The sequence below is a fragment of the Fulmarus glacialis genome, unplaced genomic scaffold (assembly GCF_000690835.1).
Source record: "Fulmarus glacialis isolate BGI_N327 unplaced genomic scaffold, ASM69083v1 scaffold6190, whole genome shotgun sequence".
NCBI lineage: Eukaryota > Metazoa > Chordata > Aves > Procellariiformes > Procellariidae > Fulmarus > Fulmarus glacialis.
The window spans coordinates 32,201-57,863 of record NW_009188300.1 but is presented as its reverse complement, the minus strand read 5'-3'; the positions used below and the strand labels follow the sequence as shown (position 1 = coordinate 57,863).

At 43.5% G+C, this 25,663-nt stretch overlaps 1 protein-coding gene across 1 annotated transcript in view; it reads left to right on the top strand.

Moving 5' to 3' along the window:
* The window catches only part of MAP4K4 (mitogen-activated protein kinase kinase kinase kinase 4), an 85,694-nt gene extending 60,037 nt beyond the window's left edge, over nucleotides 1-25,657 (top strand). The window contains exons 18-31 of the mRNA XM_009578073.1: nucleotides 725-822; nucleotides 1,167-1,175; nucleotides 2,149-2,324; nucleotides 2,753-2,873; nucleotides 4,037-4,228; nucleotides 6,625-6,742; nucleotides 7,010-7,180; nucleotides 11,229-11,372; nucleotides 16,854-16,988; nucleotides 19,908-20,008; nucleotides 20,718-20,867; nucleotides 21,658-21,817; nucleotides 23,780-23,919; nucleotides 24,651-25,657. Of these exons, the coding sequence (XP_009576368.1) occupies nucleotides 725-822; nucleotides 1,167-1,175; nucleotides 2,149-2,324; nucleotides 2,753-2,873; nucleotides 4,037-4,228; nucleotides 6,625-6,742; nucleotides 7,010-7,180; nucleotides 11,229-11,372; nucleotides 16,854-16,988; nucleotides 19,908-20,008; nucleotides 20,718-20,867; nucleotides 21,658-21,817; nucleotides 23,780-23,919; nucleotides 24,651-24,734 (1,799 nt within the window). The 3' untranslated portion in view covers nucleotides 24,735-25,657. The remainder of the gene's footprint in view (nucleotides 1-724; nucleotides 823-1,166; nucleotides 1,176-2,148; nucleotides 2,325-2,752; nucleotides 2,874-4,036; nucleotides 4,229-6,624; nucleotides 6,743-7,009; nucleotides 7,181-11,228; nucleotides 11,373-16,853; nucleotides 16,989-19,907; nucleotides 20,009-20,717; nucleotides 20,868-21,657; nucleotides 21,818-23,779; nucleotides 23,920-24,650) is intronic.
* The last annotated feature ends 6 nt before the right edge of the window (nucleotides 25,658-25,663 follow it).

The window sequence follows — 25,663 nt, the reverse complement described above, 5'->3', positions numbered from 1 at the left end:
GCTGTTCCGGATGAGATGTAAGTCCTTCCCTGACCCTTTGTAATGTTGTGTTTATAAACGTATTGAGTCGTGCAACACTCAATAATGAAGGACGATAACCCTCACTGGGAAAGACCTTTGAGCATGCAGTATCAAAGATAGGTTAGCTTCCAGTAGCCCTCTTGGCTGTATGTCCTTGCTTGGGAAAGACGGTGCAGAAGTTGTCATGAAAGTATTTCAGTGTTCTCTGATTCATGTTCAGTCACTGCTGCATTTTTCCATGCGCAAACATCCCAGTCTCCATGCTCTCATAGCTCCCTTCCTCGTATGTGCAAGGGCACCTTTTGATGCTTGTTGCATCACCCATCACCTCGGTGGTTGCTGAAGGGGTGCAAACTGCTATGGATAGGTCTCAGCTGTGGGGTACATAGGATGCTGGTACCAGTTTTCCAGCTTGTGGCCGCACTTGAGTTACCCTCTTTGATTTACAACTGTGTGACAGTTTACTTTGGCTTCAGTTATAGGATCAGCTGCACCTATACAGATCACAGCTTATGATGTTTTTTTTATAGTTCTTCAGGGACAATGTAATAGTGAACAGTGAAACTTATATCTTGCTATCAGCCACCACCTGATAGCCTTCTCACCTCTCTTCCCCACTCCAAAGTGAAGTAAGAAAACATATTTTAGCTCCCTGCTTACTCTGTTTTGTTCTGTGTTCCTTTCGGGGTCTTGACACATGCAGCATCGTCCAAATCAGAGGGTTCACCATCGCAGCGTCATGAAAGTGCACCTAAAAAGCCTGAAGAGAAAAAGGAAGTCTTCAGACCTATCAAGCCTGCTGTAAGTTGCATCCACTTTCCCCTGTCTCCCCCTCTTTCAGGTAGGCCCACAAGAAGTACAGTGTGAGCTTCCATTCATGATGCCATTGGGGGTGAACTTCAGCTTGAGTTGGAGTTTGTATCTGTGGGCCCAGCAGCATGTCCTGGGCTCTGCAATTGCCTGCATGCATCACAGTACTTTAAACATTAGAATTTGCTCTGCTTCCGGAATTGATTTCTCCTTTCTGGTCTTCTTCCTTGCTAACCTTTGCCTTTCTCTCTTTCAATCCTGTGCTTCCTTCCTGGGGTTGGACCAATGATCATGCATTTGACCTGAATGTGCCAATGCTGGGCTGAATGGTACAGGGAGAAGTGGTAAGACCTTAAACTGTTGCTATTTTCTGTGAAAGATTTCTGACGTTTTCTTTATCTGACTGCTGTTACAGTTGATTACAGCTCTATGTCCAGTTGTATCTGGAGGATCACAGTGGGTTTTCACAGTATTTCCAACTTTCCTTAAAACTTTTTTCTCTTGCCACTATGATACTGCACTAGCACCCAAATCTGTCAGTTAAAGCTGCTTTCTTAAAGAAACATAGAGGTTGGTCCTTCACTTCTGATAGTGTAACGTGTGATGTATTTGCCATAAACTGTATTCAGCTAAATAAAGCATAGCTACACAATTGAGAGCAGATTGCACAGACTGCAAACCTGGTTTGCCCACAGTCCAGGCTGCAGAGAGAAAAGCAGCTTATGTCCCATACTGTTTGACAGTCGTGTGCGACTGAGCTGGTGCTAATGAATCTGACTTCTCGGGTGAACTCCTTAGCGCGGATCCATGGAACTGGAAATGGATCAAAAGGTGTCGAGGAGATCAGCTCTCTGTGACTGTGCCTTGGGTGCCTCAATAAGTCTTAGGATCTTTCTGCTGCCTTTCTGCCTAGATTTCTCGTGGTGGATGCTATTAACCTGCAAAGTTTAGGAAAATGAACTGCGACAGTCAACCAATTGTGTGAGGGTGGGCCCGGGTGCTTGTGTATGTCCTTCAGATGGTATAATGGGATAAACTGAAGTCATAATCAGGATAGTTTGGATTCAGAGTATACACATTTTTCTATAATATGGCAAGGCCTCCTTAGGTTGAGTCTTTCAGTGCTTTAATTTATCAGAAAGTGAGTTTTGGTAACTATCAGGAGTTAATAAATCAAAGGAAACAATACTGCTGGGGCTATGGAAACACAGCAGTGGACAAGTGAACAAACTCGGGCACTAATCCAAGGGGGTTGTCTTGCAAACTCTTCTACTCTCTTCCTTGCAAATTTCATTTTTTCCCTCCCTCTCCTGTCAGGATTTAACTGCATTGGCAAAGGAATTGCGAGCAGTGGAGGATGTGCGACCTCCACATAAAGTGACGGATTATTCATCCTCAAGTGAGGAGTCAGGGACGACAGATGAGGAAGATGATGATATGGAACAAGAAGGAGCGGATGAATCTACTTCTGGACCAGATGATGTCCGAGCAGTGTTAGTTCTTCTGTGTTTTGCTTCTGTTTTCCCTCTTAGGGGGCTGAAGGAAAAGGACATTGGATATTTTGGCTTGTATGTTAGTTCTTTCAGCTTACAACAATCTATAAGCAAGACATAGCAGCCTTGCGTGTTCACATTTTCAAACACTGAGGGTAATCTTTTCAAAAAGTAGGCTTCTATAAATTATGTCCTTTCCCCCTTCTCCCTTGATTTGTTATAAAACAAGAAGCGGTGTTTAACAAACTCCTGACTCTTTTTTTTTTTTTTTTTTTTTTAAAATAGAGAAGCCTTTCTAGGCAGATTATGTAAATATTCCACTCTGGTCACAATATAAATTAATTTTGAGTGTGCCTTGGTGCAGAGCAGTGAAAGCTAGGGCACAAATGCTGTTATCTCACTCCAGTTATTTCTTGTCCGGCAAATAGGTCAACATTGAACTTGAGCAATGGTGAAACAGAGTCAGTGAAAACCATGATCGTCCATGACGATGTGGAGAGTGAACCTGCCTTGACTCCTTCTAAGGAGGGCACCTTAATTGTCCGACAGGTATTGCTTTTCCTTCCCTGTGCAGTGCTGCACCTTTTCTGTGCTCATTAACCGCTCGCTCATTCACCCATGCTGTTTCTACATTATATTTGTTGTTCGTATTATCAAGACACAGCTGTAGTGAATTTCAGATGAGCAAGATGTTTGATGCATGCAAAGAGGAGAGTAGCCCTTCACCCCTTGCTACTGTTTTGCATGCTTTCCAGTGACACCCATGGCAGCACCATGCAGTGTACCTCAAAATCTATGGGAGAGAAGGGTAGAAAAGGTGCAGGTGTGTGGAGCAAGAACTTCGTTTAGTTTTACCATAGAACTAAATGTGGCTCTCAGGAGTGGGGCTGGGAGGGAGGCTGGGGGGAGCATTCAGGGTTTTTTTTTAATTGTTTTGAACCTGTAGTTGAGGCCATACAGACCACCCAGATAACACACACACACACGTACATACAAATTCATGCAACAGTTAGTGTGGGGGAATGGAGAAGCGAAACAGGTGGCGAGGCAGAGAATGTGGACAGAGCTAGAGTGCTGTGTTGTTGCCTTTGATTCCGAAAATACTGCATTCTTGTGCCTCTGAAAGATAATGATTCCCTGCTTTTAAATGAGCTTGTGTGTTAATGAGCGTGCTAGCTTATAGGAGTTTCCTCAGTAATCGCATTTCTGAATTTCACAACTGAATGCCAATTTCTTAATTGAGCCCTCTGGTTTGAAAATTAAGATTTCATGCTTATTGTTTTAGATAGTTAGCTGAAGGCATTCACCAGACAGTCCAAGCTCGTATCTGTACAGGATTTAAGTTAGTTTTAAACAAAACAGTAGGGGAAGAAATCCTCCCCCCACCCCCAAAAATGTGCTTGTCCGCATTGTGGTGGAAGACTTACCAGCACAGTTATTCTTCTGTTAATTAGTGGAACTGGCTGTGCAAGTCAACCACACGAACTAAGCTTTTGCTTGCCAGAAGAGCTGGGAATTTGCTGAATTCTAGTAGCTCTGCCCACTTTCCCTTTCCATCCAGGCATCAAGGCATGGATTACAAGCTTATTTTTTAAAAATAAATAAATGTAAAAAGGTAGGAAGCGAGCGAGGGAGAGAAGGAGAGAGGTTGTTAGGGATATAGACCTTTAAGCAGCACTTGAGCAAGACAAGTGTGCCTGTTTTTTCTACAGAGTACAGTTGACAAAAAGCGTGCCAGCCATCATGAGAGCAATGGCTTTGCCGGTCGCATTCACCTCTTGCCAGATCTCTTACAGCAAAGCCATTCCTCCTCCACTTCCTCCACCTCCTCCTCCCCATCCTCCAGCCAGCCGACACCCACCATGTCCCCACAGACACCCCAGGACAAGCTAACTACTAATGAGGTATGTCTTACACCACAGCTGGCTGCTTTCGTAGGGTTATAGCAGCATTGCCTAGTAGCTAGTTTGCAAAGGAACTCCAGCCAATCTCCCCTGCTTTTTTTTTCTGTCACCTTTGTTCCCACCCCCCAAATAACACATTTCAGTTCTGTGTAAGAAGCCCTTAACTCTAGAGCAGTCCCACGCCAAACTTGCCAGTTTACTATTTTTGCTTCCTCTTAGTGAGTCATTAATTGCATGGCGTTCGTTTTAAACTAAACTTGACTACTGCATTTTCAAGCCAATACTCTTTTATTTTTTTAATTCTGTTTTATTCCGGGAGCAGGATAATTGCAAGCAGTGTGCCTCTTAAAAATTAGCGGTTAATTTCGGCTTTGTCAGTAAAGGCTGGGCTAGTAACTCCGCACGTATGAGGAGCTGCTTGCGGAAACTCACCCTTTGGGAGAGGAAGCGGCAGCGGCCGCGGAGGGATTTTGCTCTTAAAAGCTTGCCACATGGGCTGGGTGAGCAAATCAGGTGTTGCCCGGGAGGGTTGTAAAAGCCTGGGGTATTGTTGTTTTGGAATAATGAATGGGAGAAAATCTTTGGGTTTTTTCCAAGTATGTGGGTACTCTGAAAAGCAGCTGTGTAAAGGTGACTGTTCTCCACCAGTGCTGGTTGTGTCCCGGTGGAGAAGCAAGGCTTCGCCACAGGGGAAGCTCCCTCTTGCTGTCCTGAGCTGATCCTGGGACAGTGCCTTCCCTTACTCACCAGGCGCTGGTGGACAAGCCCGGTCCTTCACATGTGTGTAACCCCTTGCCGCAGAGGAGAGGCACACGTGTGAACGAAGGGCATCATTCGCCCCTTACCAGCCCTGGCAGTAAGCGAGGAACCTGGTGTGGTGGCTCCACTCCCGGCTGGGTGGCCAGCCTGGCTCTCGGGGAAAGCCTCTTTCTGTATGCAAGCAGGAGTGGTACAGGGGGAGCAAAACTCGGTGAAAAGAAGCTGCTGCTTCTCAGGGTAGAGCTGTAGAGCGGTGTGACGAGAAGGAGAGGTTGCGGTGAGCTGGGTAGGCTGATGGCAATACACGTGTTTACCACAGGATCAAAAATGCTTCACACGTAACAGCAGGGTGGGTGGGAGGTTTCCTCTTGGAAATTCGGTTAGCATAATACTTAATTTTCAGCTATGCTTCATTGGTCTTTGATCTTTCCAAAAGCACACTCTTGTAGGTTATAGAGATCAGTTGATTGATCCAGAGATATGCTTGCTCATTACTTTGATCTAAGCAATAAATAAGCAGGGTTCAGTTAACTCAGCTTGGGAAGTGGAGGCTGTGGCAGTGACTGGTGGCGAAGGAGCCTTTCAGTCTTGAGTTGTGCAGGGGAGTGATACACTCCTAAGACCCATTGCTATTTTATCTGCAGAGAATAGAGGCTTAGAAAGATCAGAGGTTGAAGATCAGTTGATGATGAATAAGTGTCTCTAACTACGTTTGCATAAAGCTGAGCAAAAACCCAGTCCTGCTTGGTATAACTTGCCCACATGCACACCCTTTATGTATATACTTTTTTTTTCACTTGTCCCGTTCTGCTTCAGTATGCAATGTTGTCACTATAATACTAAACTGGCAAGGGTTTTTAAGTCGTTCCATTTCCACTTTTAACAGTTCATTGTTTCACTTGTCTTCTTCCTTTCTTTATGTTTTTTCATGTTTAGACCACATAATTCAGCAAGCACCAGTGATTTTATCCACTACATATTCATAGCTTCATATCACCGTTTGCTACACCTTCCACACTAATGAGCCCCTTTGTTCGATACAGGTTTAATATGTTGCTTTGTCAAATAAAGGTGGAAGAACCTGCTGCAGCTTTCTGGCAAGAGGCTCAGGTTAAACAAAATAGGGATAATGAACAGTAGTGGACATTGAAACATAATCCATCATAGAATTTTACGCTTGATCCCAGATGGTTCTGATTTTGTTGCACAAGCCAAGAGATCAAACTTCATAATTTATTAAACTAGCTCACTTTAGGAGATGCTTCATAAATTCAAAAGTGGTAGGTAGTGGACAGCTTGCAGATAAGACAGTATACATACATTTAAGCAGATTTTTAAAAAAAGAGACATTCCCTCGCTTTGTGCCTGATTGTAGTGGCCAGTCCTAAAAATCTTCGCTAGCAGCTGAGGTGACAGGGATGACGATTTAGCTAATTACATTTAGCTGTAACATGTGCAGTGTGCATATGTATCTAGTTCAGGTGTGGTGCCTGCAGTGTGTTGGGTATCTATAAAGGAAGTATAAAAGCTTGGGGAGGCTCTGTAGCATATTTCTGTAGTGACTTAAAAATGTTGGTTGTTGTTATCCGTGCTTTTTATTGTCACTAATATTAATAAAGTTGAAATTTACATTGCAGACTCAGTCCGCTAGTAACACACTCCAGAAACACAAATCTTCCTCCTCCTTTACACCTTTTATAGACCCCAGATTACTACAGATTTCTCCATCTAGTGGGACAACTGTGACTTCTGTGGGTAAGTAAAGTAGCTGAAGATGACAATTGAAAAAGGGTTCAGTGACTTCAGTGGCTCTTTAAAGTACTTACAAATGTTACCATCATGCTTTTTATTTGATTTGCAATGGATTGCATAGTTTATTTCTTTTTCCATTTACATTTCTTACAAAAAGAAAGACTTGCTCAATATTCTCAGTTACTGATTTGGGTTGTTGGTATAAAGAAAATATGGCCAGAATTTAGCACTTAAGGGTTATTACATGAACTTTACTTTTCTTTTTTTCAGTAGGATTTTCTACTGAAGCAATGAGATCAGAGGCAATAAGGCAAGACCCTACACGGAAAGGATCAGTTGTCAATGTGAATCCCACGAATACGCGGCCACAGAGTGATACCCCAGAGATTCGCAAATACAAGAAGAGATTCAATTCTGAGATACTGTGTGCTGCCTTATGGGGTAATGCAAACCTGTTCCTCCCTTGCCTCCTGCACTTCTGAAGTGCAAACATGCCAGTATGAGCTTATGGTCTTCAAGAATGTATCTCTGAAACCTTAGCTGTTTCTCTGCATTTATTCAATGCTTGTTTACATCTTTTTTGTTGCAAGAGCTGATAATTATTATGCTGCTTCTGCTTTGATATCATTTCCCACTGCTGTTTATGTGCTTCTGATGGCACAGTTCAGACTTCGTTCAGCTGATTGGGATGTCCTTTTCTCTCTAGCCCCCGTCAGTACATCTCTTGCAACATTTGGGAACTTGTGGTCATCTTTGCATTGTACTCCTGGTGCACATAGAGTATTCCATTTGAAAAATAATCATCTTCTTGAGCCTCTTGCTAATGTGTTGTTGCAGAGCTTGATTAAGATGTGTTTCGTAAGATCATGTTCCACCTCAGTCATCAGTTTATGTAGGAAGGAAGAGGGAAAAGAGAAGGGTAGGAGGGACATTTTCCAGTGTGAGACTGTGGCTTGGTTTCATTAAGAATGGTTAGTGCCGAGAGAAGCTGGGTATGGTATGTCAGCTGACCCAGTGTGTCTGGCCACCTTGTCACAAGGGATAATTTATGTCGGTGTCAGACAGTTAGTCAGGATCCTACACTGGTGAAAGGCTTAGAGCAGTGCTTGTTGCCTGCTACAATGTGCAATCACTGCAACACCCACCGAAAGATTTTCTTTGCTGTGTCATTTCTTTCTTGGCCAGAATCTATGGAGCCACCTGAATTTTTTCATTATCTAGATTTTAATAATGCTTGTGTATGTTATGTACATATTTATTTAGTATCCCTAAACTTAATAGACTGTAAATGCACACCATATAGTTTTAAAAACTATGAAGAAGAGAGTTGGCCATTCCCCTGAGTCACGCAATGATTGTATAGATAACACAGTGCACTTTTCTTGTTTACATTTTCACAGCTCTTTCCAAGGCTTTAGTTCTCTTTTGGGGTTATTTCCAGCATTTCTTGATTCTCATAACAGCACTGTTGTCCTATCCTTCTTGCCTGCAAAGCTATGTCAATTAAATAGCTCTCCTGACACCTTATCTTCCTCTCTGCTGTTTTCTTTATTTCCAGAATTTACTGGTAAGAATTTTTACCCCAATGCTATTTCTGCGTGTATTCATATGAATAATTCTCTGATAAAATGAAGACTTGTGCAAATGTAAACTTTCAGGCTGTGAGAGGGCGAAGGCAGAGAGAAATATGGGATCAGTAAAGATGACTCATAATTTCTCTGATCTGCCTTGTTTTGCCAGTAGCAATTTGTGTTAATGGTTTTATGTTTCTTTGATTTATGTATCTGACTGTTACGGTGATTTAAAGTATAGGTGTAAAATCTTAGAGGTGTTTTATAGCTGTAACAAAGCACTTCCTTGTTGAACATTTAGGGCCAAACTGATGGTGATGCAAGCTGGTACACATGCTTATCTCTTGATAAGGTTTAGCTTCCTTTACCCTTAAGCAAATTAAGCCATTTCATGATGATGTTTCTTATTCAAAAAGAGCGGGGCTTTTGCTTTGCCTTTACCACTGGTAATGCCATAGTATCTGGCAGGTTGCTGATTGCATTAGGTCTATGATGCTGTTTCTTCTAGTTCAGAGTGGTGAAAGTCAATGTTAATGACATGCATGCAGTAGCACAGATTTTTACACCCAGCCTCCACAGAGAGCCTGTACTTTTTCAGGAAGCATTTCCATTTATTTGAAAAACCAGAACTGCTTAATTGTAGGGTGGTGGTAGAAGAGCTCTGCTAGCTGTGAATAAAGACACTGCCTGCATTTTAAAATACAGGCACTGCTTGCCACCAGCGTAGTACCTCATTAGTTTCATCTCAGAACGCATATAGCTAAGGGAAGGGGTCGGGGACGGGCGCGCATGTAAACTCGAAGCAGAAACAACGGCACCACAAAGGCAGCAGAGGAAGAGATGAGGGTGGAGGGGGGAGCGATTGAGCCCTGATGCGCAAAGAGGGGAAAGGACCCTGAGGGAGCAGTTTGCGTGTGGCTTGCTTTGAATTGTAATCCACGCTGGCAAAAATACAAAAATACATGTCGAAGCTGAATCACTTACAGCTTTAGTCAATGGATCCTAGTGCTGCAGGAAGGAGACCGACTGCTGGGCACTTCCTTGGCTGGTTTGGTGCTGCTGCAGCCTGTGCCGAGCCCGGACTCAGTGCGTGCCTTGCTCTCCCTGCTTCCTTCCACTGCTTCCCACTTTGAGGATGTCTCCCAGTATGGGAGACGGTTGATGTGAAATGCCCCCGGGGGCTGTGGGATGGGACCTAGCAGGTGCAGACCCGTGTGGGGGATGCAGAGGCAGGAGGAGGGCAGGAAGGGGCTGGAGGAGGTGTCAGCAGCTGAAGGAGAGCCCAGGAGGGCTGCGGGCCCTCTCCCAAGATGGGCTCTGCACCTGCCAGCATCTGTGGGCTCTCCTGCCTGGACGAGGCAGAGGAGTAGCAGAGCAGCAAATCTGAGCAAAGAGAGGAGATGGTTTGTGGGGACTGCTGGGATCTCTGAAGTTTCCTTGCTGAAAAGGCAAGAGAGAGGAAAATGGAGGTGCGTGATGGTTTTTGACCTCTCTGTGGGCTACGTCTGTTTTTCTCATCCACCCAGAAGCTTTTCAGAGTGCCCCAGCACCAGCAGCTCAGGCCCCTTCCCTATCATTACCTCCTCCTGGCTGCAGCTCTGCTCCTCTCTAACACCCTGTCTCCTTTGGGGACACCTCGTGCCCTCTGGGTCAGGGTGAACATGCTCTCCTTTTTGCAAACCGCTCCCGTGTCTGGTAGCCAGGGCGTTGTTTAGGTAGCATTCCTTGTCCTTGTGAGCAATGTCCTTTTTCAATACTGTGAGAAGGCGTGTCACTGCCATAGATGCAGACTGCACCGAGATACAGACTCCTGTGTATTAGGCCCACGTGCTGCCTCAGAAAAGGTTCGTTACAGGATCAGCCCAGATGATACGTCTATTGGCACCAATATAGTTATATCTGGGGATTAATTGTCTGACAAGGGATTAAGGCCGTTAAGCAATATAACTATGATCACCTTGTGTGAGTTTCGCTTTTCTTATTTCATTACTTTATTATGCTTAAGGATGACAAGTTTTACATTAGGATTGCAACATAGAAGTCTAATAAAGCGAGTCATGCATTTAGCTTGATTTCCATTCCCTCTAGACCTGTATCTGACCTGTCTCTGCACAGTTTGTGGGGTCCTAGACTGAAACTCTATTGCAAATAAATAGTCATGAAATTTAAGAGTGATAATATATTAATAGATTTTTAAAACCTAGTATGTGCGTGTATAACTAAAGAAATGTAATTGATTTTAAATACTAAGGTTTTGTGGACTCTTGGAAAGTGTTCCAGTGGATGTGTGGACCTTTGTAGAAAGAAACTGGCTTACTGACTTTTCTCATCTGTATTTGCTTGATCTTTAGGAGAAATCTGTGGAAACATGACATTACTGTAATTCCTCTAGTTTTAACATTCAGATGGATAAGATTGTTGGGAAGCTGAGGACCAACCCTGTGCCTATCCTTTTACAGGATCCTTTTACACAATCTGTTTCTCCCAGTGGGGACCAAGCTCCTACCACTGCTTTTTTGCAATGTCCTTGTCAAGAGCATCCTGTTACCAACCCCCCTACCAACAGCTAATACGTCTTTGGAATACATAAGCTTGGGTACCGCTTCATGCCTCACCCCTCGTCCAACATTAGTGTGCCTTTTTGTTTGGGAACTGGTGCTCTAGAAAGCTCTTCATGGTCTGCCAGTCTCTCACTCTGTTGAACGCTGCAATTTGGTGTCAGTAGTCACTGCGGGCACGTAATATGGACATCTCTACATCTCAACATGATGAGATCTTTTAGGCTGCAGACAGCTGACACACAACCAGCAGTGATTAGACCTGCTTGAAACAAGACAGTTGCTATATCAAGCATCAGTTCATCAGAATATGTGGAAAATCTGCCTACTAACTTGGATCTCTGTTTTTGTTTCTTCTAGGAGTGAACTTGTTGGTGGGCACTGAAAGTGGTCTGATGCTGCTAGACAGAAGTGGTCAGGGGAAGGTTTATCCGCTCATCAATCGAAGACGATTCCAGCAAATGGATGTGCTTGAAGGGCTGAATGTCTTGGTGACAATTTCTGGTAAAGTTAATTTTTCAACATGATTTTTTCACCCTTCGGTCATGGCATGGCAGAACGCTTTTCTTGGCAGCCTTTGTGTTGAGGAGGAAGTCCTGACTTGACTGAAATCAGTGGGTTTTCCATCATTTCACCTCTCTGAGTCTACAGTTTGTTTCTGCAAGTGAATCACTTCCCACACAATACCCTGTGCCTGCTTGCTCCCTGTCCTTCCTCCCATGGGGTGGCCGTTAAAAATGCTGCATGGGTTTGGGGGAAACGTCCGGCTTTGTTTGTTTGTTCAGTGTTTGGGAGCTGTAGGTTAATGTTTTGTGAAGTTTGTAAAAATGGCATTCTTTCCTTCTGTCATGATTACTTTCAACCTAGTCTCTTTCTATCCAAAACATGATTTGCTACTTGGGTTTAAAGATATCTTGTGTGTTAAAATCTATAGAATGGGAAATGCTCTTGCAAAGTAGGGAAATAAGAGTGATGTGCAGTGAGAGTGTGTGTGTTTGAGAGAAGAATGTGGAAATTACCAGTGTGAGAAGGCAGATCAGTGGCAGCTTTTGGCCTTGTCTCTCACTGGATGCAACTGCAGACGGCAAAGCAATGGGAGATGAAGGACGGTGGTGATTGTTGTGTTTGTTTTGTGTGTGCTGATGAAAAATGTGTTTTATGAAGCTTGAGGTTCCAGACTTTTTGGCTCCAGACAGTTATTGCATAAGGTCATCCTGCTGTTAAGCAACTTGATGTGGTGCACTGTTAATCTTTCTTCACAGGTGTCGTTTGGCCATTTACCTTTCCTTTTGTTTTAGTTTGTTTGTGAAATGAACCTTTGCTATGCTGCACATGTGTGACAGGGAGAGGATGTTAAATGAGGTTTTGCACAGTGGCCCCTATGTCGTTGTTCAGAGTCACCCAAAACTTTACTGAGGCTCCAGAGCCCCTCTGACTCCACTGGAGGAGCTCTCTGCCTCTCCCAACACTTGTGCAAAAGGACACACTCCTAGTCAATGCAATGCAATTTAATGCCTTAGTGGTGTTATATTACTGCAGGTCCAAAGAACCATGCCCATGCTGGTGTCGTCAACGTGGGACTTCGCTTCTGTCTAGAATAACTGTATTTTATTGGCTTGTTGCTTGCTGCATTCTCAGCTACAGCTATGCTGTGAAATCTTAAAATAGAAAAGATGAATCAAGGAGGGTTTAAAAAAACACAGCCTGCTGTGTGTCCTTTTGATGTCTAGCACTGTACGTTAAAGTGTAAGCTGTTTGAAAAGCACTATTTGATAGAGTTTATTCTATAGTAGACCTTAAAAACAAAAATATTTGTATAATCCAACTTATGTAAAATCTGTTGGTTTGAAGCATATCCTACAGAGATGACAAGTGTCTGTGATTTAGTCTTGTGTGTGATTGTTTTAGGTTTATTTACGTTTATGTTAGTCATGATCCGAGCACCCTGACACATCCATTTTCTCTGTTTCCTTCAAAACTATTGCTTCCTCTGTGGAGACACGCTACATTAACCCTTAAGAAATCAGCTGATCTTTGGCTGGTTTATGCCTTTGTCTTTGTCCCATCTCCTGCATTTTATGGGAGGTTACTGGAGTACAAGGCAGGAAAGAGGCATCCCTGCCCACCGAGGGGGAGGGCGGGGGGAGCACACTTGGTGAAACCGTGATGCTTTTATGCTCAGGCCCCCCTTACCTTCCTGTTCTGGCTTCTGCGCTTCAGTGCTCAATTTAAGCTACCCTCATGCTGGACTTCTCTTGGTGTCTTTTTATTTATAGTATGTTGCTCCACCCTCCACGCAAACTGGGAACACTAACATGGGGTTGTGTTTCTGCAAATGGTGCTTTTTGGCAGCTTGGTTATGGAGCTGCCTCCGAGCTTTGTCGCAGGACTGCTACTGTTCAGCTCCCTACGGCGCTCTCGGCCGAATGTTCCCTCGGCTTTTTCAGGGAGTGATGTGCTGACGGTGGTGAGGTTTGAAAAGCGTCACCATGTTGTGCGAAGAAGTTACAGTGCATTGGGATTTCGAGGGGTTTGTCACCTAAAATTGCTTTTAATATATAGTGTTTTGAGTCTGGAAACCTGAAATCAATTCTTCTCCCAATGTATATCTCAAATATAAAACTTATTGACAACAAAGCTTTTGATACTGAGATACTGAGCTGCTATAGCTGGTACAAGGAAGCTTTGCAGGTCAAAGCAGAGTAGTTAATCGGTTCTTCAGTTCGTACTGTTGGGAGGCAAAAACATAGCTTCACCTGCTCAGGTAATACAGTGCTGAGAGTAATAAAAACGCTGGAAGAGAGAGCGACGACGTGCATACAGAACACGCTCCGCTTGTGGCTCCCTGAGGGTTTTGCCAGCCCAACTGGCTGATGGTGGCACTCAGGAAGGTAAGAGGGATGACAGAGTAGAAGAACTGGTTGGAATCTGCCTGCTTAATAATTAAAAACCACAGTGACAATAAAAACAAAAACTCAATATAGAAAAAGAGACTTTGCATTTGAAATGATGTCTGTGGGAGAACCAGAGCTGGGAGTTCTCGTAGAAGTCACTGGCTGATCAGTTCATTTGGTGGCTGGAGCAGAGTTTTCTTTCTTATTTCATGGCCGTAACTATTAGAAAAAAAAAAAAAAAAAAAGACCAGATTTTTGAGAGCTTTTTAAACTGACTGGTAGAGATTTACAAGCAGAAGGATCTAATTCCCCCACTCCCAGTACGAACATTAAGAGCAGCATAACTTGTTGAAATACGCGCACAGCCATGTTTATATAACTGACCGGTCCTGATCTTTTCATGTCAGGCTGCTGAAAGGCAGAGGAATTTCCTGTCTTGTGACTTTCCTTGTGGTTTAGACACTAAAACACAATGGGAACACACTTGAGATATTTCTCTGTTGTTGTTTTGAAAAACGTTTCTGGTTGGAGAGAAATACCCTGGTGCACATCATGTGAACCAGAAGAAAAAAAAAAAAATTAGCCACGTGCTGGGAAATTCCCATGTGTACTGTTTGTTCTGAGTCTTCAAGTCTGACTAAACTACTGGGGAAGCTGAAGCCATGGAAATAGCTGAGAGAGAATTTGTCTCCTCATGCACAGGGACTTGTGATGGTTTTAAAAACAGTTGGTGCATTGTACTGATCTTCAGCTCTCCTGTGCTGTCTGAGCTCTTCCTCGCCCAGAACTGCAGTGCCTTCTGGTCCGGACTGTGTTCCCTATTTCAGTGTTTCTAAAAGAGCCCTTGTGGCTATCGTTTGCAGTATTTTCATGGGAGGACCTTTCCTTGGTCAGATGTGGGACTTCTGGGAATATTGTTTCCTGCTCTAGTCCCTTTTCCAAATCTTACAGCGCTATGGCAGTGGTGGGGCTTTATCCATTTATGAAACTTGGCTTAATAAATACGAAGTCTAGCAATAAATCAGAGTGCTCACTTACTGCCAAATCTGTTGTCACATTTGTAGTAGGGATAAACAAAGGACAGTGCAATGTTACTTCACGTTTCATTTGGTGCCATCAGAGCAGAGGGGCTTTTAATATTAAATAGCAGGTCCAGTATTTGAAAATGGGTCTCCAATTCCACTTTAAATTTAAGCTCAGTGACCAGATTTTTCACTTTGAAACTGCCTCCTCTTTTCCTCCTGCCCTTCCCCATCCAAGTAATCCTAAAAAGATCTGTGTGCCTTCATAACAGAAAGACTTGTGGCGCTGGAGTCCATGGAGCAGCCTGTTTGCAAGCTGTGCTTCCCCATGTGCTGCCCCAGCCCTCGCAGCTGCTTTTCTTGAGGAGCCCGGCTCTGTTAGGGGATCACCTGCCATCAGGGTAGGGACTCTGCGCCACCTCCAGGACCCCAGTGTCGAGCTGGCTGGGCACAGTAGGATGGCCTCAACGCTCAGGCTTCGCACTCTGCTGTAAGCGGTATCCCCTGATGCTGTATGCCCACCCCCGTCTCCTAAATGAGCATCCACCAGTAGGCATCATGTGAAAACTTAAAAGACAAGTTAAAGGCATTAGCTAAAGTCTATAGCTGGATCTGGCTGACAGGCTGCCAGGGGGACCGTCCTGACAGGTCGTGGCTTTCTGCAGCGTAGACCAGTACTGTGTCACTTGGTCAGCCCAGCACTGACTGCAGTACAGGTCAGCTGTCTCCTCTCGGCTCCAAGGGCCGTGAAACACCGTCCACAGTCACACGGCTTCCTCATCGTGGTTGGTGAAGCGCTAGCATGGAGCTACTCCACTGCCAAGTTGGGTCCCTGAGAGCATCTCCTATTTCCTCTCCTTGTGCAGAGACCTCATAGAGCCTTATTAAATGGCTCCTAGTCAAAGCAGAGACAGTCTCTCTTCTTTGCCTCCAGTTTCATCTGCTGCTTCGGGCAGCAAAGCAGCTGGAGGAGGGAGGATGCAAGCTTTGAGTATGTGCATTAGGGCCACCTTCTTGCTAGTTCAGCAAATGCTTTGTAGGCCATTAGTTGTTAAAGAATCACTGATAAAGTTTATCGTGAACCTTGCTCTGCATTCAAGGAGACCTTCTCGTATTGAGAGTTAGAGTCTGAGCTGTATTTTGATGACCATGGCAGATGCATTGTCGGTTGAAGATAGGGCAGCCTGGGCAAGTAGATTCTCTCACCTGTGGAGAAGAAACACCTCTTGCAGTTTCTGTGTGCAGCCTGATAAGTATTACACCCCTTGCAGCACAAGGGTAGGGCTGCTGACAAAGCAGTCGTCAGCTTTTAGCAAGCAGATGAAGTTTGCATGGGCGGTGTGAAATTCTCTCACTGCAATTTCAGGTACTGCACATTTTTCCTCACAACAGAACTGGCGTAAAGTGGTTCAGTAATGAAATTGTTTAGTGCTGCTGTTTGGTGTGCTTTTCCACCAGGGGAATAACGAATAATCTTAATAAAACTTGACCAGTTTGTGTCTCTGAGGATGATATAAGGGATGGAAATGTCCCGGTCACTAACTGGGAGGAATTTGTAAAATACATTTCATCACCATATTCTTCTTCACTTTTGCTTCCTCCTTTCAAACCAGTCCTACTCTCTTCTGGTAGCTGTATAGGTAATTTCAGGCCTCAAATTCCATCCTGCTGCTGTCCTACAGTTTTGTGCGAAAAAGAGCTGTTCTGACCCAGCTATGTTTTTTTTTTTTTTATCTCGGTGCATGGCTCTCTGGGGAGTATAACCCTTTTCTAATAAAAGTTGTTTGCAGACTAAGATCCAGACAACTGAAGAGCTGTTCCCTTGAGTTTGTCATTTTATGTTCATGTGGTATTACCACGTGTCTCTGTCATGGATTATCGGGAAAGTGTGTGTTTGGGTGGAGTCTGGAGTAAAGCTGTTGTGGATGTAAAAACCGAGGGAGATCTTTGTGGTTGCAGCAGATTCTCCTTCACCGTCATTTTGGCTTGCTCTGTGGGGCTTTCTGTTCGCTTGGGCAAGGTTTTACCTTCCTATGGAGATAAAGCAATCTTTTTCATTTTGTGGCCAGGTAAGAAGAACAAGTTGCGAGTGTACTATTTGTCTTGGTTAAGAAATAAAATCCTTCACAACGACCCTGAAGTAGAAAAGAAACAGGGCTGGACAACGGTGGGCGACTTGGAAGGCTGTGTGCACTATAAAGTTGGTGAGTAGCAAATGTGGTAATCAAATCGTCGGGATAAAAGCCGGCTGAGAAAGGGAACTGCAGTGCATGTAGCTGCTGGGCTTAAGATTTGGTTTTATTTCTAGCTGTCTTCCCTATCTGTCAGGGCAAACTTTTCTGGCAAAGTGCCGGAATAGGTGGCAAGTTACTGGGTTAAACTGAATATGAGAGAGGTTTTGCAGTGGGATGCTGGGCTGTGAACTGGAGAAGGTGCAAATCCCCATCTGTCTCCTTCCCGTGGTGGATGCAGCTTCCAGGAGAGTGCTAATATAGTCAATGAGGGCTGGTAACACTTTGCCACCTCTCTTAGACCCTTTAGGTAACAGAGGGACTGTTGTCAACCAGCAGCTGTTCTCTTCACTAACAGGTGATTTACCATGATGAAATCACATGCTGGAATGGAATGAAAAAAGTCTCCTCTTTAATGTAGATTTTAAAAACTGGGGGGAAAAAAGAAAAGGAAAAGAAAAGAGAGTGGGAGGAGAAAGAAAGCCCAGCTAATGCATGAGCTTTGGGGAGGCATCTGGGAACAGAAGCATATGTCTGACTTCAAGATGATTCATTGATTCCCCTTAGCTCATGAAATTTCCTAATGCTGTCTCAGATCCACTGCAGTACAGTTATGGGATGAAGTGTGTTTTCACTAGGCAGGTGCCTTTGAGTGATTTTAAGTCATTTAAATGGATTTGGCATAGAAACTTTCACCAAAACTTGTGAAAGACGTGTAGCATTCACTGTCAGCAGAGTATGCAGTGAGCCTGCTGCCCTGCAGGTGGGGATATGAACCAAGAGCTTTTTCTCCTGCTTCAGTCTCATGATGCGTCTTAATGGGCCCTGGATGTTGCCTTTGATTTGGTTTTCTCCTGAGAGCCAGCTCAGTTTCTTTCCAGCTGTGTCAGTCAATATGGAGCAGCAGCAATCGGACTGAGCTCAGTCTCCTCCTGTCATGCATGTGCTCTTGGAAAAACCTGCTAGTGGGGTGTAATCAGTAATGATGGCAGTAAGTGACTGATGAACCAGGAGCTTGACCCCAAAAACAATTAATAATGTGTTTCTTTGGTATCATACCCCAGGGTGTCAGCAGCATAATGAAGTGGCCTGTTAACAATACATTAACAGCTATTGAAAGGAGGCTTTCCAGCAGGGAAGCATGTGAAACAAAGAGCATTCTCTTCCAGATGAAGAGGGGTTTGTTACCCTGGGCTGCAGCCTGGCACTGAACTTCCCTCTGAACCATAGATGACTTCTTCAGGTAGTGAGAGGCCTCTTTGACAGCTGTGCTTTGGTTCCCAAGAAGGATGAGCTCTGCCAATAGTTAGGCTCGTGGTCTGGAGGCTGCCACCAAGGCAGCTGGCACTGATCGCTTCCTTGTCTCTTTGATGCACTAGGGGTCTCGGACGTCAGGGTGAAGTGGTATTTATGGATCTCGGTTGCTTCAGGCAATTTTTGGCTCCTCTAAATGATAAATTGCTCTTTTGAAACTTCAGATTTGGGTGAATTCCCAGATAGCACCCAGAGCAAAGAATGAGGATTATCAAAGGTCCCCTTTCATAGATAAGGTGGTTTTGTTCGACACCCCCCTTTTCCCCGAGAAAAAATTCCAAGAAGTCTTGTAAGCTAGACAAGACTGAACAAAAGCTCTGTTTTTTAGTCAGTACAGCTGTGGAGGTTGAGAGACTTTTTTTGTCTGTTGAAAAAGTGTCAAGTCCTTTAACTTTTACAGTTCAGTAGTCTTGCTTCCCTGGAGAATAAAAAGGAAGCAAGTAGTAGCTTTGTCTCCCTGTTACCTACCAAGAGACAACAACTGCAGGCTTTTACAATAGTAAGATATCTAAAAGGCATTAAAATAGTATTTATTAAAGAAGTGTTCTTCTCACAAGTCTGAGATTTTCCTCCTGCCATGTTTCAAAATCAGTTTTGGTTGGGAGATATAATGGCAGAAGGTGAAGGTGCACAGAATTACTCATTGTTTTTGGAGAAGTGTCATATTCCCCTAAAACTTGGGGTAAAGAGGTAGCAGAAATCTCGATGTCATCCAAATAATGCTATTTTTTTTTTATTCTCCCCCAAAAAGAGTGCTGGAAAGAGGTTAACAAACCTCAACATCTAGAAGTCCCCATGATCTGTTCCTTCCCAAATCCAGATGCCAGCTGGAAGTGCAGATCCAGCAACACTTCTTGAATGGCTGTTTCTAGACTTTATCAGTCCCTTCCTGAAAACAGAAGTAGTGAACAGAGCTTTTTTTGACGGTTAATATAGCCAGCTGTGTGAATGTGGGAACAGAGATATATTCGAGAATTTGAGGATCAGCTGTGTCATGACAGTTTATTTCTGATAAATTCTGTGGATTTTTTTTTTTTTTTCCAAATAGTTATCTTTAGGGACAAAGAAAAGTGCTCTGCTATCAAACTTGCCTTTTGCTTTTGAAATGGACTTGTTTCTTAACTTTTCATTTCAGTTCCTTTTTTTCCCTCCTTTCCCCTGGGGAATTTTGCCATCAGCTCAAAATGCCACTGTCAGTGCTGTGACTGGAACTACCAATATACTCTGCCACAGTCATAGGCTTCTTTTATTGGAAATATCCCTGTCTGAAAACCAATTTTCCTGTCTTGATGAGTAAGCACTGTCTAATGTGGAAAAAAATAAATGTAAATAAGTGTGTACCAACTAGGTAATTCAAAACATGGTGACGGATTTAGTTACTGATAAGAGCAGTGATTTTTGTGGCATAAATGTGTCAAAATACTACATAGAATTAGCAATCCTAAACCACAGTGTTACTAGAAACCTCCAAATGTATGTAAGTATAGAGAAATACTGTCATTTTCTGCTTTCCTGAAGTAACTGAATGACTTTGGAATTACTGCTGAATTTTTTTGTTTTGTTTTGTTTTAATTTCAGTAAAATATGAAAGAATCAAGTTCTTGGTAATTGCATTGAAGAGTTCTGTGGAAGTCTATGCATGGGCACCAAAGCCATACCATAAATTTATGGCCTTTAAGGTAACAGTATATTTCGGCTGTATGTAGGATTTTCCTGTATCCACTTGCAGTTACCCCGTGTACAAAAATGCTCAGACATTTTATCATGGCCGTCTTACAAGTTCTTTGGTAAGTCTGCCATTTAAGAGCTTTTTTAGCTCTAAGAGGCAGTACACTTGAAGCTCTAAATTGTAACTGAGCATAAACTAATAATCAAAATGACACAATATCACAACTGTTTGTTTCATCTCCCTATAAATAAAACATGAGGCAGAGAGAAGTGAACTGAGGCTAAACATCTTCATCTGAGCAGAACAAGTCATTAAGTGATACTCAGCATTGTTAATTTTTTTTTTTAGCTGGCTTGGTATAATTACCAAACTGATTTGCAGACAATCAGTTACTGTACATTGTGCAGACTGAAGTAAACAATACGGGAGTGTCAGATTGCCCTAAACTTTGGGGAAAACAATTCTTACTAAAAACCAAACAGACCAACTAAAGTAAACCCCACAGAAAATAGCTTACAATATTATGTGATTGAAATGCAACAGGTTGCAGAGTAATCTGTCCTTGTCTGTGAGAGGCATGTTAGCCTGACTGGGCTGGTGGATGGGGGCCAGAGGGACGTGAGAGGAATAAACCCATAATATGTGCATTAGAGCATGTTTTTATAAAACCCACTGTTGTTCTAAGCAGTAAAATAAATCTCACTGATGTTGTCTTACAGTCGTTTGGAGAACTGGTACATAAGCCATTGCTGGTGGATCTGACTGTAGAAGAGGGTCAGAGACTAAAAGTGATCTATGGCTCCTGTGCTGGCTTCCATGCCGTTGATGTGGATTCAGGATCAGTCTATGATATTTATCTACCAACACATGTAAGAGCTGCTGCTGGGGTCGGGTTTTTTCTTTCTTTCTGGTTTCCCCCCCTCTTCCTTTCCTCAGATGACCAGCATGTCAGGCTATTCCTGTAGATCACTGCCAGATGCTGGCAGCGGTGAATTGGGTGGAGAGGTCCAAGCAGATGCGGCCACCTGTGCTTAGGGGCTTGTGCCTCACTCTCTGTCCTCTCCTCATGGTCAGTATGTCTCCATGGTTGGGAGCTGCCCACTCAGATCTGACGTGGGCGAACATGACTGTTTCAGGGGTAGCAGCTAAATGGCTGAGTGCATTGCAAATGCCCAGCAGAGGCTGCAGGGAAGGTGGCGATACAAATGACATGACAGCCCACTGATAAGATTCAACAGGGTTGGCAAAGGCCAGGTGGCCTTAGCTACCAAGGTTTCCTGTTGTTCATTGTACACAGAGGTGTCAGATGGGCCTGCAGCGTGCGATGCACCTCCCCAAGCACTATTCACTACAGTGCAGAGGTCTGCAGTCTGTATCTGGGCTGCTTGCCCCAGGCTCCCTTTCTGCCCATGAAAAGAAATGGGTACTCCTGGTTTTAAATGTCTGTCTTAAGATGGGAGCGTTTGTGCCCCAAAGGTTTCCAGGTCTTTGTGGTCATTGTATAGGATGTCTAGCTTGGGGAGAGCAGAGCTAGCACTTCTAAAGTGAGTGAATCCCCGATGTGCTGTCAGCCAAAATCAAAAATCACCCAACGCTTTCTCCCAGTCAGGTTCTGTGGCATTAAAACAAAAGGCTTCCTCTTCTCTTCCGTCTCTGTAGATCCAGAGCAGTATCCAACCTCACGCAATCATCATTCTCCCAAACACGGATGGGATGGAGCTACTGGTCTGCTACGAGGATGAAGGAGTTTATGTCAACACATATGGAAGGATCACCAAGGATGTGGTTCTGCAGTGGGGAGAAATGCCAACTTCAGTTGGTAAGTGCCTCGGCAGAGTCAAATACAACATTCGGGAGCGTGAGTGTGCGCACACGGGCAGAAGGAAGGTGCGTCAGGCTTGACTACAGATTCAGAAGCAGCGATGCTGTACTATTCCTGGAAAACAGCTGCACGAAGTGGACAGTAATCATATGGATCTGTTTTGTGCTGAGCTTTTAAGAACAAAATCCAAACAAGCAAGTTGTGGAGTTCAGGAATGAAAAACTCATTTAATAAACAGCAGGGCCTCAGTGGGCGGCTACAGAATTTTTGCTAGACAGCCACAAAGTTGTGGAAACCTTTCAGTATAAAGACATGTAAAATGGCAGATGGATAAGATATTATTATAGGTAATTCTATGTTGATAATGGCTGTATATCTGATTTGATGTGTTTACTTAATTCACCTGCAGATTGCTCTTCTATCCTAGCATGATAATTCTCCCAAATATCTCCAGTTCAAAATAAGGTAGTTTTGAGAGCGGGAGCAATGAGTGTAGTAAAATGGGTGCAGATTTGTTACGGACACAAGCACACACCAGGATCCCTCTTACTGCCTGTGCTGCCATACTTCAGTGCTGAGTGTAGCATGGGCTGTGGTCACACCTTCCTTTTTTTGGGCAAGTACATGGAGTTTTACATGCTTTGGAATGGATGCATGTACTGGGAGATGACTGCTGATAGCTGTTTGAGCAAGCAACATTTATCAGCTGGCAAATTGCAGAGCTTTTGGGGACTGGAGTGCCTGTGAAGTAAATGGCACTGAGGCAGCCGACACCATCTGAACATCTCATCTGACAATTTTTAGAAGCTATTTGGCCCAGTTAGCACTAGTGACATATTTAAAAATAAGTAAATTTCCAGCATGATGGTATGTGCAATGTTAAAGGTGTATAGTATACTGTAGTAGATGATTTAATTTCACTGAAAATTAATGTGAGAAAAATTCTATAAAAGGGAAGTACTAGAAAATTAAGTATTTTTTCATTTTGCTTGCTAAGAGCTATTCTTCTTCTTTTTATTTTTCTGTTAAGTATGCATACAAATTGGAGGCAACAGCTTATTCTTCATTAAGTTCCCATATGTTATTTTTGGCAGCGTTCCTATGACTATCCATCAAATTGCTTTTTGATACCTTTTAATAATGCTGGTGACTTTCTCCTTTATTTGATTTTTTTACTGCTATCAAGAACAGATTTTTTTCCTCATGCTACTACTAATCTGTTTTCCTCAGTGACAGTCTTAAGGAAAAATTCTTGATTTTTTGCTTTATTTGTACACAAAGGAAAGCGGTATGACAAATAATAGTATTTACACTTGGAGAGCTTAATACGAACCTCTTTTAAGATGTACAGAATACTTTTCAGACCAATTGGCTTTCTCAAGAAGGAGAGCAAGTTTTTGAAGTATTACTCCTATTAAAGGAGGCTAGCTCTTTTTTTTTTTCTAGTTTTCCCTTTCCCTCTCCCCTTTCTCCGTTTTTGCTGACAAACTCCTTCAAGGAGGGAAAATAACAGTGTAAGACACAGAGCTGGTGCTGGGGACATACTGGAGTACATGGGTTTAGTCTGTTTAAACCTTGGGTTCTGCTTTCTCCTTGTCAACACCTAATTAGCCTGTCTCTTTGCCAAAATTGGGAGAAAAAGCCTGTTTAAAAACTCAATGTTCCTTCCATTTAGTTAAAGGTTGGAAGGTTCCCATTGTGTCATAAATGCTCAGGCAAGATGTGTATTACCAACGTGGAAAACCCATGGGGAAATTATAAAAAAAAAAAAAAGGTATTTTTAGGCATCAGGAAGGTGCTGAAGACAGAGATAGCATTTTGAACATGAGTGTAGTTACAATAAGTACATGCAGGTCATTTTTAACTAGAGCACGTCAGTATATTCCTCTGCTTTTCCAGTTCCTCCATGTTGCCCTCTACCTGTCCTAATGGGCTGTGTGCTGTGTTTTCTTTCCAAAGCGTACATCCGATCCAACCAGATTATGGGCTGGGGAGAAAAAGCTATCGAAATACGATCGGTGGAAACTGGACACTTGGATGGTGTGTTCATGCACAAAAGGGCACAAAGACTCAAGTTCTTATGCGAACGCAATGACAAGGTATAGTTCCTTCCCCCGCTAGTTTCTTGCCGAGATGGGTACTTGTGGGGGGTTGACCCCAACCAGCAGCCAAACACCCACCCAGCCTCTCACTCACTCCCCTCTCCTGTGGGATGGGGATAAAATAGAAGGAAGGCGAAAAGACTCATGGATCAAGATAAAGACGGTTCAGTAAGGACAGCAAAAGCTGTGTACGCAAGCCAGGCAAAATAAGGAATTCATTCACAATCTCCTGTTGGCAGGCAGGTGTCCTGCCGCTTCCCAGGAAGCAGTGCTTCAGCACGCGTAACGCTTGCGTGGGAAGACAAATGTTATCACCACAATGTCCCCCCCGTCCTCTCCCTTTCCATGAGCTTTTATTGCTAAGCAGGATGTTATATGTTATGGGATATCCCTTTGGTCAGTTTGGGTCAGCTGTCCCAGCATTGTCCCCTCCCAGCCTCTTGCCCATCCCCAGCCCACTGGCCTTTGAGGGGCGAGGGGGCTGGAGAGAAAGCCTTGATGCTGTGCAAGCATTGTTCAGCAGTAGCCAAAACACTGGTGTGTTAACAACACTGTTTAGCCGCAAATGCAAAGCCCAGCACCATACGAGCTGCTATGAAGTCACCTCCATCCCCACCAGACCCTGCACAGCACTGCAATTGCGCTGTAAATACCAGGGGCAGTAAAGGCAAATTAGAGCCTCTGCTGTCCTCCTACCTGTTGAATTTATCAACCTCTTTTCTTCGCAGGTTTTCTTTGCCTCCGTACGGTCGGGTGGAAGCAGTCAAGTCTATTTCATGACCCTTGGCAGGACTTCTCTTCTGAGCTGGTAGAAGCAGTGGGATTTGGCGAGGAATTGCTGACATCCAGAGTCTGAGATCTTCATAACTCGGAATTACTTTCAACTGGAGTACAGACCTGCACTAATGCAGCACTCTGTGTAAATGTGTGTGCAGGCATCACTGGTGTTAGGTTTCTTTTTGTTTTTCAACTGAGGCTGCGACGCAGCTGGTGCTGTAAAGATATTGCCATCAGGTGCTACGTTGTCTTTGAGATTTGGGATCACGCTAGAAAGCTACAGGTCGTCTTTTCCCTTCAGCTCCAGGATTCCTAGGCTTTGAAGGACTCTGTTTGTTAGTGTTAAAACAGAGAGGGGGGGGAAAAAGGAAAAAAAAACCAGACTTACCATGAACATGCTGTTGAGTGGACAGGAGGCAGGCAAGAGAAGGTGAGAAGTGGTGTAGAGAGTCAGACTGGCTGAAACAGAGGGCAGATCTAGTCTAGTAATGTTAACAATGTATTTAATTGACATTTCTTTTTTTTGTAATGTGACAATATGTGGACAAAGAGGAAGGTGGAGGTTTTAAGAAGTTAATATTTATAAAATGTGAAAGACACAGTGACTAGGATAACTTCTTTTTGGGGACAGGGAGGGTGGGAAAGGGCTCGGGGTGGAATTCTTGGGTTTTTTGTTTCTGCAGTTTTATTTTGGCCTGGCCAATAACTTTAGTCATTTTCTGTGTACCAGGTATTGCCTGAAACATGTGCAGATGATAAAAAAGAAAAAAAAAAAAAAAAAAAAAAAGAAAAAAAGAAAAAAAGAAAAAAAAAAAGAAAAAAATTCATTTTCTATAATGATTCTGTGTTAGGCCAGAACTTGGTTATGTCACAGTATTAGCACTGCCTCAGTTAAAGGTTTAATTTTTGTTTAAACCTAGAAGTGCAACAACAGTTTTACCACAGTCTGCACTCGCAGAACTAA